At 43.9% G+C, this 14,795-nt stretch overlaps 1 protein-coding gene across 3 annotated transcripts in view; it reads right to left on the bottom strand.

The window, feature by feature from the left end:
• The window catches only part of LHFPL3 (LHFPL tetraspan subfamily member 3), a 253,696-nt gene extending 239,230 nt beyond the window's left edge, over nucleotides 1-14,466 (bottom strand). For all 3 annotated transcript variants that reach the window (XM_040544607.1, XM_040544608.1, XM_040544606.1), the window contains exon 1: nucleotides 13,948-14,466. In XM_040544607.1, the coding sequence (XP_040400541.1) occupies nucleotides 13,948-14,416 (469 nt within the window). In that variant the 5' untranslated portion in view covers nucleotides 14,417-14,466. The remainder of the gene's footprint in view (nucleotides 1-13,947) is intronic.
• Nucleotides 14,467-14,795: the final 329 nt, after the last annotated feature.

The following is a 14,795-nucleotide window of genomic DNA, read 5'->3' as shown; positions in this document are numbered from 1 at the left end:
GGTAATTCAAATTCCTTTATCGTATTTCTGATACTGGCATTTATAACACCGGCTTTATTTTAATCCCAGGTAAAAATACATTAAGAAGTAACTATGATCGATAGTATACTGTTAATTTAGAATAAAATACTTTTAATTATCCCTAAACTCAGCTTACAAATCCAAGACACAGGCAAGCCTAATTTAATAAAATTCAATATGTGAAAGCATAGCCTATTTCTACATTACCAAGTTGTCTATCACAACAGAGTGGATCTGAAAAACAGAATAGATAGCACTTAGGACCTAATATCCACAACACGTGTTTCAGAGGTTTCACTTTGGACCAGCTCTAGTTTGATCCCATGGACTGCACACACATCAGCGGTGTAAGTCCATCAGGTGTACTCCTAGAGGACATCTGCTTGTTTAGTTTGCTTAAGAAGAAATCCAGTTTGCATACCCCAAGACTGCTCTACAACATGAAACAATGTGTGGTAGGCATGGACAGCTGGGAGATTCACTTTAAAAAGGCACTTCTGACCCAGACTAAAACACAGTTTTTGTCACTCCCATGGATGGTCCTTTTGCAGACCATGGGCCAAAGCAGTTTTAGTTGGCTGCAGAGCCATTCAGATAACTCTAGGATTTCTGAAGGCTTATCCAGAACACTTATCAGCCATGCCACTGATGCGTGGTGGCTCTGCTCAGAGCAGCTCACATCCAGGGCTTATTAGGTGCCTGGGACCAGGCTGGCTTCACAGTCACAGAAGGTGGGATTTGGCTCCTGTTTGAGAAACCTACAAGAAAGTCTCTTACAGAGAAGCTAAGAGTATAAGCTAGGGCTTGATTCACTTGCTGGTACCTAATGCCACCAGGCCTGTTCTTCAGTTTGTGGGACATCCCTGTGCAGACGGGAGGTATGGCAGAGAACCTGTGGAAGACTTGCATCCTTCTGGAAAAGTAGCCAGAGGTCAGACAGGATCCTTGAGGCATTTTAGGCACGGACACTTGGATGTAGGCAACTGCTTGATGGCTTGGCTTCCACAGACTGAGTATATCTCCATTGGCCAGAAAGAGAAGAGACTTGTGCTCAAACGCCTGCACTGAGATGCTTCATCTCAGATTGACCTCTACCCACACAGCAGACTCTGTACTGCAGTTGTCAGATCTCTGGTCTCCCAGAATGTTTATTTCCAGTTTATTACAGCATGACAGTAAGCAAACACTGAGAGAGCTTAGCTCTGACATTGTATCTTAACTAAGACCCTGAGCCCTACTGAATTTGCTGCAGAAACACTTGAGTGGCCTTGCAAGAGCCAGTTTAGGTCTGCCAAGACCTGTGAGACCATGCTACTGCAGTCTGACAGGCTAAGCCAGACCTGTGCAGTCAGTGCACATCCTCTGGCACATCCCCTGTATTGTACCTATGCTTACCTAGTATCTGATGTAGCACAACTCCTCTGTTCCCCCATAAAATGGAGCTGTCCGTAAAATCATGCTTTGCATTTGGTTCAGACTTGATTTTGGAAAAGGCAGTCCCAAGGAATAAAGAAATTACACCTCTTGGGAAGAGACAAAAGTGCAGTTATAATTTCCCAGACAATCTCACTTTTGCCTTGGCACAATTCCCACAGCATACCACATAATTAAAACTAAATGAAATGTTGCCTTATGTATTTAACACTCAGCGATTAAACATACCATCTTAGGTTAATATAGAGACTCGACAAATTCAGTGAGGCTAAATTTCAACTCAGATACTTGTGTCTGCAGATCTGTCCCTGAGGGTGTAAAATCCTGATTAGGCATTTTTACGTACGCATACTGCATCCAAAAGCTTCACAGAATCACGGATTCATTAAGGTTGGAAGAGACCTTCAAGATCATTTGGTCCAACCATCACCCTACCACCAATGTCACCCACTAAACCATGTCCCTAAGCACCACGTCCAACCTTTCCTTGAACACCCCCAGGGACATTTCTTTCACAGAAACGAACACGATTAAAAGTGTTTGCACTGAAGCTCAGGGTGTGCCCTCTTTCCACGGAGTTCATATACAGTTTGATGCACTGAACACTTGTTTATCCCAATGATGAAGTGCTCCCTCCCCTCTCTCCCTCTCAGATGGTCTCAGGAAGCAGAAAAGGAGGCAGAAACGAGGGCACAAGGAATAGCACTGCTCCCCTTCCCATTCTGCACCCACGAAGACTGCCCAATGAAATCGTTCTTTCTGCAATACGCAGTGCATTTGACACAAACCTATTCTCACCAGAAATGAAGCTCCCAGTAAAATAAGAATATGAAGAGATTTTACCTCTTATCTCAGCTATTAAGGAAGATCGCTTAGGTAGCAGCATGATATCACAAAATAATGACATGATGAACAGAGTGATAACAAGGGGTAACTTCTGTAAGAAACCTTTTTAGCCAAACTACATCTCAGGTTAGCCATAGAATTGATGATTTGTAAACTGTTCTGTCTGAAAACTTGCTATTGCAGAATATTTTAAAGATTGGTTTTTCAACTGCTTTCCCTTTTAAACATCACTGAAAGTATTATATTTTCCTAAAGGAAATTAAATATCCAAGTCACATTAAAATGTTGAATGCAAAAGGAAAATGAAGCACATTACTGCAGCAGCTGTTGAGGTTGTTTTGCTGGGAATTTAAGGAAAATCCTGGCTTCTTTGGTCAGAATGCCAGGCAGGAATGGAGATGTCTATTTTTAATTCTAGAAGAAACTGAGATAGGAGTGGTTCTGTTTTTGAAAAAACAGAACAAATGAGGCTAGAATAGTAAAGACCATTCACCCAGATAAATTAGTTCCGAGAAATGGGAAACGGAGGAAGAAGGCACGCTGCTACAAACATCTCATCCTGTAATCTCTTCCACACACTCATCTGTTTCCAGGGTACAGCTCAGTATTTTGCCAAATCTACTCCCTTAAGAAAGTTGTTGCAGAACCTTGCTGCTCTACTAATTAGAGACTTCCTTTTAATTTCCAAGCTGAAGTGATTTATAACCAAGTTATATCCATTTGTTCTTGTCCCACCGTTAGCCACAGGTTTAAAATCATTAGTTTTCAATCTACGGTCCATGGACTCAGGAGGGGTACATAAACTACTTCTAAGAGATTTTTAAAATGTAGTGGTAATGAAGCAAAGCAGACCTAACAGGATGTAATTTGCTCTGACAATGCTACAGGGTATGCAGTATTATCTTTGGAAAAAGTTTAGAAATCCACAAATCAAATCAAACTGAAAAACACTGGCTTAAACTGTCCTTTTCTCTTCCTCTTGTTTATTAGCTCTCTGATGTATTTTCAAACAGGAGACATGACATCTTCTCAACATTTCTCCTTCTACAATAAATGCACCAAGCTTTCCTAGCTTTCTCGTTGCAAGAAACGTCACCGTTCTCCTAACCATCCTGCTCTCCTTGTAGCAGCTGTTGCCATTTCAAACAGAATTGGACACGGGTGACTGGAATCCCACATGCAGTATCACGGTGCATCACACAGTTATGCTAACATGCTAACATTGCCCTAAATCAGCTGGAAATACGGGATGAAATCCATCCCAGGATCACGTATGCCCTCTTCACAGCTGTGTTACGCTGACACCTCACTGTCATCCTTTGGTGTACTGATATACTCAGATACTCTCTTCACTCATTTTTATTCATCCCCAGCTGCATGGCCTGTCCTCTGCATTTGTGTGCCCATGCCACTACTGTCTCCTCATTCCTCAAGGCTGGCAAATCCCTTCTGCGTGGTATTCCAGCCTGCCCTTGCACAGAACCACGAAAGCATGTGCTGAATAAGGGGCAAAGCGTCAACTTGGAAACCTCTATCGGTAAGCCAGCTGATGGTGCCACACTGACTGAAGAAGCTGATCACACACAAAATGCCTGACATGCATTAAATGCAAGTGATTGTGGTTGGTAAATCATCAGCGTATTTGGACTGATATTAAAAGGGGGGATTTCAGAAGATGAGATGTGTTATTTTGAAGCCAGATAGTCATCAGTAGCCAGGTTTCTAAAAGCGTTCAGCTCCCATTTAGGCAACTGAATAAGGTGCAGCACTGCTATGCTGCACGATGCCACTACCTAGGCAAAAGCAAAGAAAGAAAAGATGGCTTTAGTTAGAAACAGGGCATAGAGCATTTTTGAACAGTCCAGGTTATACAGCTTTTATTAACTAACAAAATGCGCCTAACTAGCCCAACAATCATTATACCCAAGTAAAAAGTCACGGTTTGATTTCTCCTCCAATTTTATCTTCGTATTCTCTACCCGTACACAGAGGAAGTCAGATCTAGAGCAAAACTTCTAGATGCCTAACACCAAAACCAAAACCACCACCAACAAAAATCCACCACCATATTTGTCTTGTATAATGACCATGAATTGCAATTTCAAGATTTTTTTTTTTACTAATGTTCTCATATTACTGCACCGGTAATAGGAAGGCTAAATACAAAGACGCAGCAACCAAGTGATAATTAACTTTCTGTAGAGGAACATAAAGCTACAAGAATGAATAATTTTATTGTCATGGAAAGTCTAATACCTCTCTCACGGAATTAATCTTAAAACTTTGAATTATCTGTTTGGGAAGCTGCATTGAACGTCTCTCAAGGAAAGACTTGATGGGTAACAGTTTTACCATATGATGTTCAAAGAGGTATTAACCAAGCTGAAGATACCTGGGGAAAATCTGATTTTGAAGCATAGGGTATATACATCAGAAAGAAGATCCATTGATGGGTTTTATGCTCATGGGCCACATTTTCCCACTATCTGTCGGTCAAACACTTTTGTGGCTTGTTCTACAACATTTTTAATAGCTTTTTCCTCCTACAAAGCTTACACACATCTTTCTTTTTCAGGGACGTTATTAAGTCTAGTTTCAAAGCTAACTAGACTTCATGCAAATTTTTCATCCACAGATTTTTATTATTAATTTAAACAATAAAAATCACAAATGAATACTACAGCACTGAGCTGCAGGTACAAATTGACTTAAATTGAAGGAATAAATCCCATGCCACCTTAAGTTTCCTGCACAGATAATTCTTGAGATCCTCATTTTGCGGCTCTGCTGCATACTGGTTATGTTTATACAGATAAATTAAGCGGTGCCAGGGAACATTCTCAGGCATCAAAACTCAATTGTCTATGGTATTAAATTGTTAGAATTGTCCCACAGCATGTGCCACAGGAACAATTTTAGTCTGTTCCAACTACCACTCTTCCAAAAAATTGCCAGGGCACAGTTTGCAAGGTAGGACATGCCAAGAACGGTTCCCAAGAGGCAGTTTCAGTTGGGTGACCCAGTTTTAGAAGGGAAAAAAAGGTAATACATGGACATTGTGCCAGCTGACGCTGCAGCAGGGGCTGGTTCTGGACTCGGTTCACTTGTGGGTACGGGCACAGCCACCGTGTCCCTCAGTTGGGCTCTATCGAGCAGAGGAGATGCCTTGATACCGAACGGCCTGAGCTTAGCTTTGAAGCCCGTTAATCTCCAAGAGGCCAGCAAGAGCACATGTAGCTGCTTCACGCTCATGCTGTCATCCAGGCTGCTGCAAAACAACCCTCTCCAAGCTTCCTCTTGCCCACATCAGGGGACTTTTGCGTTACAAAAGGAGCTCAGGACACACTCGCTTTGCTGCAGGCACTCCAGGTGCCTCTTACTGCAGAGGAAGAGGCAGAAGGTCAGACAGGAGGAAAATATGCTGCTGCCAGCCCGCCCTCCTCCCTCCTTGCTCGATTTTGTTCACCCTTCTGCACACAAAGCTCATCGTGACAAAGTATTGTAAGACCAAGGCTGCAGAGACAGTGTAGCCTGGCAATACAAGGCACGCTCTGGCCGTGTTACTCCCTGAGATTACTGGCCCTATTCACTGAACTTCTGCAAGTAAGGCATGTGGCTTTTGACTTTTAACAGGAAACAAAAAATCTCCCAAGGTTTCACGAGTAGCATCTTCTCAACATTTGTTGAATATTTGTGGAATATTTGTATTTGACCTTGCAAGTACAGCTTGTCTATCTTTCTTCCCTATAAACTTTTCCTTTCTGAAAGATAACCATGAAAATGAGGAAAGGGGAATGGATGTGTGACATCTCATCAAGGGTTTGTAATAATTTATTTTAAACCGTTTATTCTGTAGCTCTCGCCTTCTGACGAAGTTTCAATTACTTGATTGAATAATATTCTCTGAAATAGCACATGATGTGCTTGTGTCAAAGAGGCTCTCCACAGAGGCCATCAGCTACCTTTTAAAATCAATGACATTCATGAATTTGCATCTGGCTTCTCAAGGAGAAAATAAAGGAACCTCTTCCCCTGGTACGTCTGACCTTCTCATTCTAAGGCCAGCTTGTTTAGAGTCTTCTGCATCTCTGAACACTGACGTGAAGATGGATAATATCATTCTTGGAGGAGATAGATCTTAAAGTCTATTATATTCCCCTTCTTAAGGATTCCAGCCATAATTCTCTCTTAGTAATTGGGATTTGCTCACTGCTCCACACAGTAATGCATATTCTAGCTATCCACTCTGTCATGCTGCCACCGTGTTTTTAACAATGCTGATAGCAACTGATACTATCGAATTCTGCAGACTTTTCAGGCTCTAGGCTTGTTCGTGTCTTTTTTTCATTTCACCATTTCCGAGCAAAAATGTTTTTATTTTTTCCTCTGTGATGCCTCACTGCTGTGACCCTGCCATTCCTCACAGCTGGATCTTGTTAGTTTTCAAATATTGAGTCCACACTGCCTGATCACGCCACAGATTTTCCGTCCTGATACGTTTGCTGTCTTTATGTTTGCAAGATCAAAGCTAATGCTGTTTATACCACAGTGCTAGAAAGGTTCACTCTCAAAAGGTAAAATAACCTCAGTGTTTGAAAATCTAGCCTTATTTTTATACCATGTCTTCTACTACCAATAATATCTGTGTGTTTCTCCTCGTCCTTGCTTCGTTGTTCTATATAGCAATTTTCTTCATTAAACTTCTAGAAGGAATTTTGGAGATAACTGGGCAGCAGCCCCATGCCAGTGAAGCCCCTTGGGTTGCAAGGAAGTAGAGCTGGTCCAGCGCCAGCTGCTTTCTAAAACTCCACTTCCATTTGTGTTTCTCAACAGTATTCAAGTTCTCTGCTCAACAGATTCTCCTCTTTTAAATTCTCCCCCAGTTTCTTTCTCCCGTCCTACACATTTTTTTTTCCCAATGAAATGGAATTTGTCCTCAAACTGCCTGGCTAACTTCATGCATTTCCTTTTATATCTTACTATTCTGTTATCTTAGTGTTTCTCAAACAGTGGACTGCAACCCCCAGGATATTCATAAAAGGCAATTGGGAGAGTTATAAGATGCTGAAATTTTTATTACACTGTAAAACAAAAAACATCTCCTCTCCAATCCCAAAACACCTTTATCCTTCAAAATCAAGTTTTGCTATCAAATTCTCAAATCCCTCATACAAATAAATGATATACACTTCTTAGATGATACATTTTACTCAGGTTCCCTGCAGGATCAAGGCTGTGTGATTTTCAGCCTGATGACCACATTTGACTGATGGCAGGTATCTCCAAGATACTAAACTTCTGCAAGTTTTGTGACAAGGCTGGTACGAGGACAGAGCAGAAAGGATCCCAAATTCCCACCAGCAGAAAGACGGGGAGATTTTAACAAAACCAGGTGGCAACTTGAGGGCACGAAAGCAACGCACAAACAGCTTTCAGCCAGCTGTAACACCACTGTGTCCTTGTAAAGTACAGAGATAAAGAGCCCGTGAGGAGTCTGCAGGTTCAACTACCGAAAGGGAACTTATGCTGTCTGAGGCAGGGATTTAGGAGAGAACTGGTGATGCTGTGGATACAGGGTATTTGGGGAAAGAAAGGTCTATTTGGGATGCAGAGGGGACACTGAGGCAGAGCACTTCTTGCTCAGTTCCCCTGTTCACAGAACACACCTTTTACCTCAATTTTTATAGCCAAAACATAGAATATGTGAAAATGCTTCCATGTAATGAAACTGGGATGGCTGCGCAGCCACATCTCTCATCTCACTCACAATTTCCCAATCTGACCTTCAGTTCTTCATCTTCAGCCCTCCGTATCTTCTGCCAGAATTTTCTGCCGAAGGTCAGACACCCACTGCTGCTCACACACCACTGAATAACCTCAGCTCACCTGGTGGGTCAGCACCGGTGCTGAAACCCAGCTCAGAACTTGCCTGGTGCTCCTGGACTTGCTTTCCTCTCCCTTAGGCTTTCTGCGCACCTCTCCCCTTTGCAGGAGGGGAATACCACAGGGGCAAGCGTGGGCAGGAATGGTGGTTAAGGACCACTGATTAGCCTGGGATGTAGAATAATCCCAAATGAACATTGAGAAGACCTCAGTGCTCTGCCTCACAAAGTCCTTTGCTTCTGGTAGGTTAGGCCATATCTCTTAGAAAAAGGCAACCAATTTTATTTAATGACTTAAGTGGCAAAGAAACCACTGTAAAGGTAATTAACAAATGAAACTTTAAGTTACAAAGGTATATACCTCATGGCTAATGCAAATTTGCGTTAACTTCAGCTTCCAAACAAAGCATTTGTGAAGTTAAGGAACACTGCACTGCTTGAAATCTCCCCCGTAGGTCTCCATACACGATAATCTGTCAATTTTTAATCTTCTTTTGAATAGCAAGAAAATTCATACTTTTAGCTCTTCTTCTTTCATTCACTTAAATCAGTCCTGAAACCTTTTCAGCCTTACACTTGAAAGGGAATCTTGACAGGTGTTAGAACTGGACAGAGTGTGCATGGGCACCACTGTGGGCAACTGAAATCCCTTTTTTCCGGCATACATATTTAGGAACTACATTGGATTTCTTAAGTGCAGCACTGCAGTGAGAGTCCCCACTCAGAGGGCCATCTATCACAGCCCCTAACTTCTCTTCTAGATAACTGTTTTCTATAATATGGTCTCCTATCAATTGGCTGCCTCGCACATTTTGAAGAAGTCTTACACTGCATGTGGCATATCAAAAAAAATGGGTCGTTCAAGCAAGCCTGGTTTATTGTGACATCAAAATCAGTCTACAGAATTATCTGCCCTTACTACAATTTATTAAACAAATAATTTTTGTGTGTCACCTGCAAATTTCAGTGGCAATTAATATGTGTTGCTCTTGTAACTAATTGGTAAGCATAATGAGGAACACTGGGCTGCAAACAAGATCCTTGTCTGACTCCACCAGACACCCTGCTCATGTGCTGGCATGAGACTGGATTTTTCTAGTCTTCCACAATTCACCTCTATACCGAGATCCAACAAAGAGCAGTAACAAAGGCTCAGGGAGCATCAAGGTCAAGCCTTTTAAGACTCTTATATAAAAGTCACCTGGTCCTGCAGACTTCTTTCAAGTATAAAGGCAAACAACAACACAGCTGCAGTGAAGAATTTCACCTTTTCATTCTGAAACAACGCCGTGTTTTAGAGGAACTTTTAACTGTGGCACGTAACCTCTCTCTTACGGCTGCTTTGGCTCCAAAGAACTGGAAATCGGGTAATGTGAAACCAGTTTCTGAAAGAGTTCCAAGGAAAATCTGGGGAAGCATGGAAAGCAAGGAAGGTAGGACCAACACAGCTATTTTTAAGTCACATTTCACAAAACTACTAGAGTGCTCTGAAGAAGTCAAAAATACACATACTGTGGAAATGTGGTTAATGAAGTCTGCTTGGATTTCGATAAATCTGTCATTCACAGGTCTTAAAAAAATGAAACTCCCAGAGGATAAAAATAAATGTCCTTGCAAGGAGAAATAATTATAAACAGATGGTAGGAGAATACTGTCAATTTTCAGAGTGGAGAGAGGTCAATGGTGGAGTCCTGCAGGGATCTGTGCTGGAACCTGGGAGCTGTTCACTTATTTATAAATGAGCTGGAAAACAGGGTAAATAGTAAGGTGACAAAGTTTGCTGCTGATATTCATTCAGGGTGGCTATGATAAGGGCTGACTCTGAAGAAAGACTTTCCAATACTGAGTGACTAGGCAAGAAAAAGGCAAATTAAATTCCGTGTAGATAAATAAATATGAGGTCATTTCTTTGAGGGGAAAATACCTAACCACACAAAATGATGTGCTCCAAGGTGACTATTACCACTTCAGGAATGAGATCTTGGGGTTATAATAGGTAGTTCTGTGAAAACATCAGCCCACTGCTCGCTAGCAGTACAAAAGTGAGAATTAGGAATTACTGGGAAAGGAACAGAGAACGAAAGAGAGAATATTATTATGGCATTGTATAAATGGATGGTTTGTCTGTCTTGAATGCTGCATGTATTCTGGTCCCACCACCTCCAAAAGGATACAGCAGACTGGAAATGGTTCAGGCAAGGGCAACAAAGACGGTAAAAGGCATAATACAAACTAAGGACTAAGGAATGACAAAGTAGCTAAAGACTCTCCAGGTCTCACAAACAGGTAAGGGAGGGGAGACAACACAGGTCTGATCAGGAGCAGCACTGGGAAGGTATTTGGGGATCCACTGTTCACAACCTCTTCCAGTACATGAGCCGGGGGGTTGCACAGGTTCAGAAAGGGACTAGATGAAGTCACAATACAGAAATTCCAAGGAGAGCTTTCAAATGCCAGGACTCTGGCTTGGGAAACCCCTGAACCCATGTACTGGAGGCCAGGAGAGTACCATGGGCCAAAGTGAGCTTCCTCTGAGCTGGCACTTTTTTGGGCACATTACAGGCGGCTGTGTAGACAAGACACGGGACTGGGCAGGCCTGAGGTTTGGCACAGTATGGTTGTTTTGGGTTGTTTTGTCCAGTTGTCCTCTTACTGCACACCTGGACTCAGGTACCTACTGAAAAGCACACAGGTTGGCTTTATCTTACTTGTCCAGGGAACATTTCTATGCCTTTCTTTAGCTTTGCATGGTTTTATCTTCTCTGTAACTTGCAACATCACAGTAAAGGAAAACGTAACGACAAATATCCAATAACAAAACAAATCACAGCAAAACTGAAGTGTAATTTATTTAACTTATATAGGAGTAAGTCTCAATAAAAGTCTTTATTTGTGAGGTTCCTTGCAAACTTTAAATGCAGTGTATTAAAGAGCAATAACACCTCATCTCTAACACCTTCACTAAGTGATTTCGTTCGTACAGCTGCTCAAATCAGCTAAGTGTACGTGCAAGCATTCATATGTATAATTTTGAAACTGCAGGGGAGGCTACAGGCTGGAGAATGAGGCTTTCAACACTGGCTCTCAATATATGAAGCACACCCTGACAGCAATAAGTACATGGAGCAAAACAAAACAATATAAGCAATGGCAAAAACATACAGGAGCCTAACGTATGACGTACTCACATACACACAGAAAATACCTTTTGTTCTACAATTTTTCTGCTTAATTGTGTTTATTGACATGATTAGATAGAGACACTGATTCAAAATGCATGTGCTCAAGATATTGCTTACCTTTTCCTTATTTAAAAGCACCTCTTCAAAACAAGAGCTATATCATGCTGACGAGTTATAATGACTCATGCGGTTGAGAATGGGATCAAAATGTTTCTTTTAAAGAACTGAGATCCTGAGCTATTATTTGAAATCCTAAATCAAGCATGATCCCATGTTGAAAAAGAACTTCCAAGGAGATTTAAATTACATGAAGTATTATTGTATGATCTAACAATACTCACATTACTACGGTCCATAATAATAAGCAAAATCAAAGCTACACTCACATACTTGTTTATTTTACTACTTCAGGTTCAATTTTGCTCCTGTACTATGCAGAAGTACATGCATATGTGGTTGACTTTACTATATTGTTACCTGGGAGATAAGCATCTTAAGCTTGTTATTGCTCATCACTTATACTCTCAAAACAATAAAATAGTAACGGAAGCAGATCATATAGCTTACAGGAAAACTATCAGAACTCATTAAAACTCTCTTGTCCTACACATTTTGCTCTACATTACACTTCTGTTCCACCACCATAGCTTTCTCCTTCAAAGGATGCAACCCAAACCAACACAGATTTTCTGATAGCTTTCTCTCCTTTTGAGGAAACTTTTTTGAGGTAACACAGAAACGTACAGTCAGGTAAATGCTAAATTATGTTACAACATTCATCAAACAACAAAATCAGCCTCTTGCAATAGCCGATATTGTTACAGTTCTTTTGGGGCATTTGGGTACAAGCTGGGAATGATGGCCACTAATCACTTGCTATAGAATTATTCCCCTATTGTTCTAATTTTGGAGTTAAGCAGCTGAAAATTGGTTCTGCTACTGATGTAAAACTCATTTTGTTAACTTTTAATGCCAACAGCACATTGACTAGCTTCAGAGATGATGAGAATTCCATGTTATTTTGTCTGAAAACATATCTCCAATGTCATGCCTGCACATGTGCAGGATGCTGTACGCTGGTTGGACTCCTGTGGGTCAGCTGCATGCACTGGTTTCTAAACATTATTATTCACCTGAGCAGAAATGCAGCAAAGGAATCAGATTCATTTTTATCTACCTTCTAGTGGCATAAAACAGTAGAACCATATGAATAAAACACTGTTATCCCTGATGTCAGTAAGTATAAGAGATTTGGAAACTGTGCTGTCCTGCTGCATATGGGACACGAACAAAACAGGCTGAGGATGCACCAAACTGGTAAATATTCATGCCACCCTTCAGCAGCGGAGCAGTAAGGAGAGGAGACAGCTGAAAGCAAAAGTCCTTAATGGAGCAGAGGAGACGTCAGTGGTGCAAAGATGAAACAGTTTGCTCTGCCTCGAGCCAAGTGACATGACTATGTACAATTAACAACACCGTATCAGAATGCGTGTTATTGAACAGAAAAAGTAGCTACCAACATCAAATAGGAATCCCAATGCAGAGAAAATGAAACCTGTCCTAGTCCCGCTGGGACTGAGGGGAAATCTACCAGTCTCAAGTGACTGCAGATCAGTCCCCAAGTGACAATGAAAGAAACTGCACAGAAACGTAAGTAACAGAAACAGCATAAAATACACAGAACACGCATATAAACGGCATCTCACGGAGAAATGGATAAAGCTGTTTCACCCAAACCAGAAATTTCCAGTAAGCCTCATGGACAAGGTGGCAAACTGAACAATGCTGAAGCTGCTTGGCAAAGAATTCGGAAGAATTATTGCTCATGAACTGCAATGAATGTAGGTCAATTTGGGGGACTGAAAAAGTGCCTGTGAGCCCATTTTGGAGACATCTGGCTCTGCTTCCCTAACAGCAAACCCCAAACTTCTCAATTTCAAATCTCAAAAGATCGGGAAGACAAGCAGAAGGTATGCTTTGACTTCAGACTTTTTTCCCCCAAAATTATTTGAGGTTTGATCTTTTCTACCTTACTGAAACTGGTTTTATTCCTGTCTCAACTCCAGAGCCCGTTCTTTACTCCGCCTCTGCCTGCCCGCTGCCCACAGCTGGCCAGATCTCCATAACTCAGGAGAGATGTGCTGGAAATGCACAAGGGGTGTCCTGGTGTTCTCCCTCCTTCTCATCATGCGCTTTCCTCAGGGAGACTCGGGATGCGATGGGGAAAGTCAAATGAAGTCGGGAGCCCTCCTGAGCCAAAACCAGTGCCTGAGATGGCTTTTTTTTTTTTTTTTGCGCTCCTAACCCACGGAGGAACAGAAGCCTTGAGCACGGCAGGAGAAGACCCAGACCCCAAGTCCAGCTCTCGAACCCCAATGACCTCGGCTGCCCTTCCAGCCGGCCGGCAGCATCCCTCGCCGACCTCCCTCGCCCCTCAGCTGCCCGAGGCGCCCCCACGCCTCCATCTCCTCCCCACCACAAGCCCCAAGGGACGGAGAAGGGGACCGGGGGGGGGGGGGGGGTCTCCTGCTGCCCCCCGCCGAGCCCCCCCCCCCCGGGCCGGGGCCGCTGCCCGCACTCACCCGAGGTGAGCTGCATCCAGGCGCAGATCTTGTAGACGGTGGCCGTGTTGCAGAAGAAGAAGAGGATGAAGCAGACGATGCAGGCGATGATGAGCATCATCGAGAGCCCGATGAAGAAGGAGGCAGCTTTGAAGGCTCCCGAGGGCAGGCTGGAGAAGTCCGTGAAGCTGCCCCGGCAGGTGAGTTCCCGGCTGAAGCCGTTGCCGATGCAGTAGTGGAAGAGCCCGAAGTAGCCCGCCTGCGGGGTGTCCACGCCGTCCCCGATCCAGTAGGGCTGGATGAAGCACACCACGTTGACGATGGCAAAGCAGATGGTGAAGATGGCCCAGAGCACGCCGATGGCTCGCGAGTTCCGCACGTAGTTGGTGTGGTAGATCTTGGCCGCCTCCTGAGCCGGGAGCATCCCCGCTGCTGCCGCTCCTGCCGAGCCCGCTCCCGTCGCCGCCGTCCCTGCAGCCGCTCCGGGCATCCTCGCCGAGAAGATCCCCCCTCCCCTTCCTCCTCCTCCTCCTCCTCCTCCTCCTCCTTCTTCTCCTCCTCCTCCTCCTCCTCCCCGCGCACTCCTCTCGACGCGACGCGCCCCTCCGCCGGGCTTCAGGCCAGCAGCAGCTCCAACATGGCCCGCCGCCGCCCGCCGGGGCTCCGCGCTGCCGCCCGCCGCCCTGCCCGCCGCGGGGCCGCCGGCGCCCCGCCGCCCTGCGCAACCGCGGCCCGCGGCGGAGGGGAGGGTGGCGGCGGTGGGGGGGGGGGGGGGCGGAGCGGGACACGCCTGAGGCGGCGGCGGGGCCCTCGGAGCCCTCACGTCCCGGGGAAAGGGGCGCCCAGGGCGGGAGAGCCCCGCGGAGGCG

The sequence above is a fragment of the Cygnus olor genome, chromosome 1 (assembly GCF_009769625.2).
Source record: "Cygnus olor isolate bCygOlo1 chromosome 1, bCygOlo1.pri.v2, whole genome shotgun sequence".
In the NCBI taxonomy this organism is placed as follows: Eukaryota; Metazoa; Chordata; class Aves; order Anseriformes; family Anatidae; genus Cygnus; species Cygnus olor.
The sequence above is the reverse complement of the archived record's forward strand: the minus strand, read 5'-3'. Positions and strand labels throughout refer to the sequence as shown.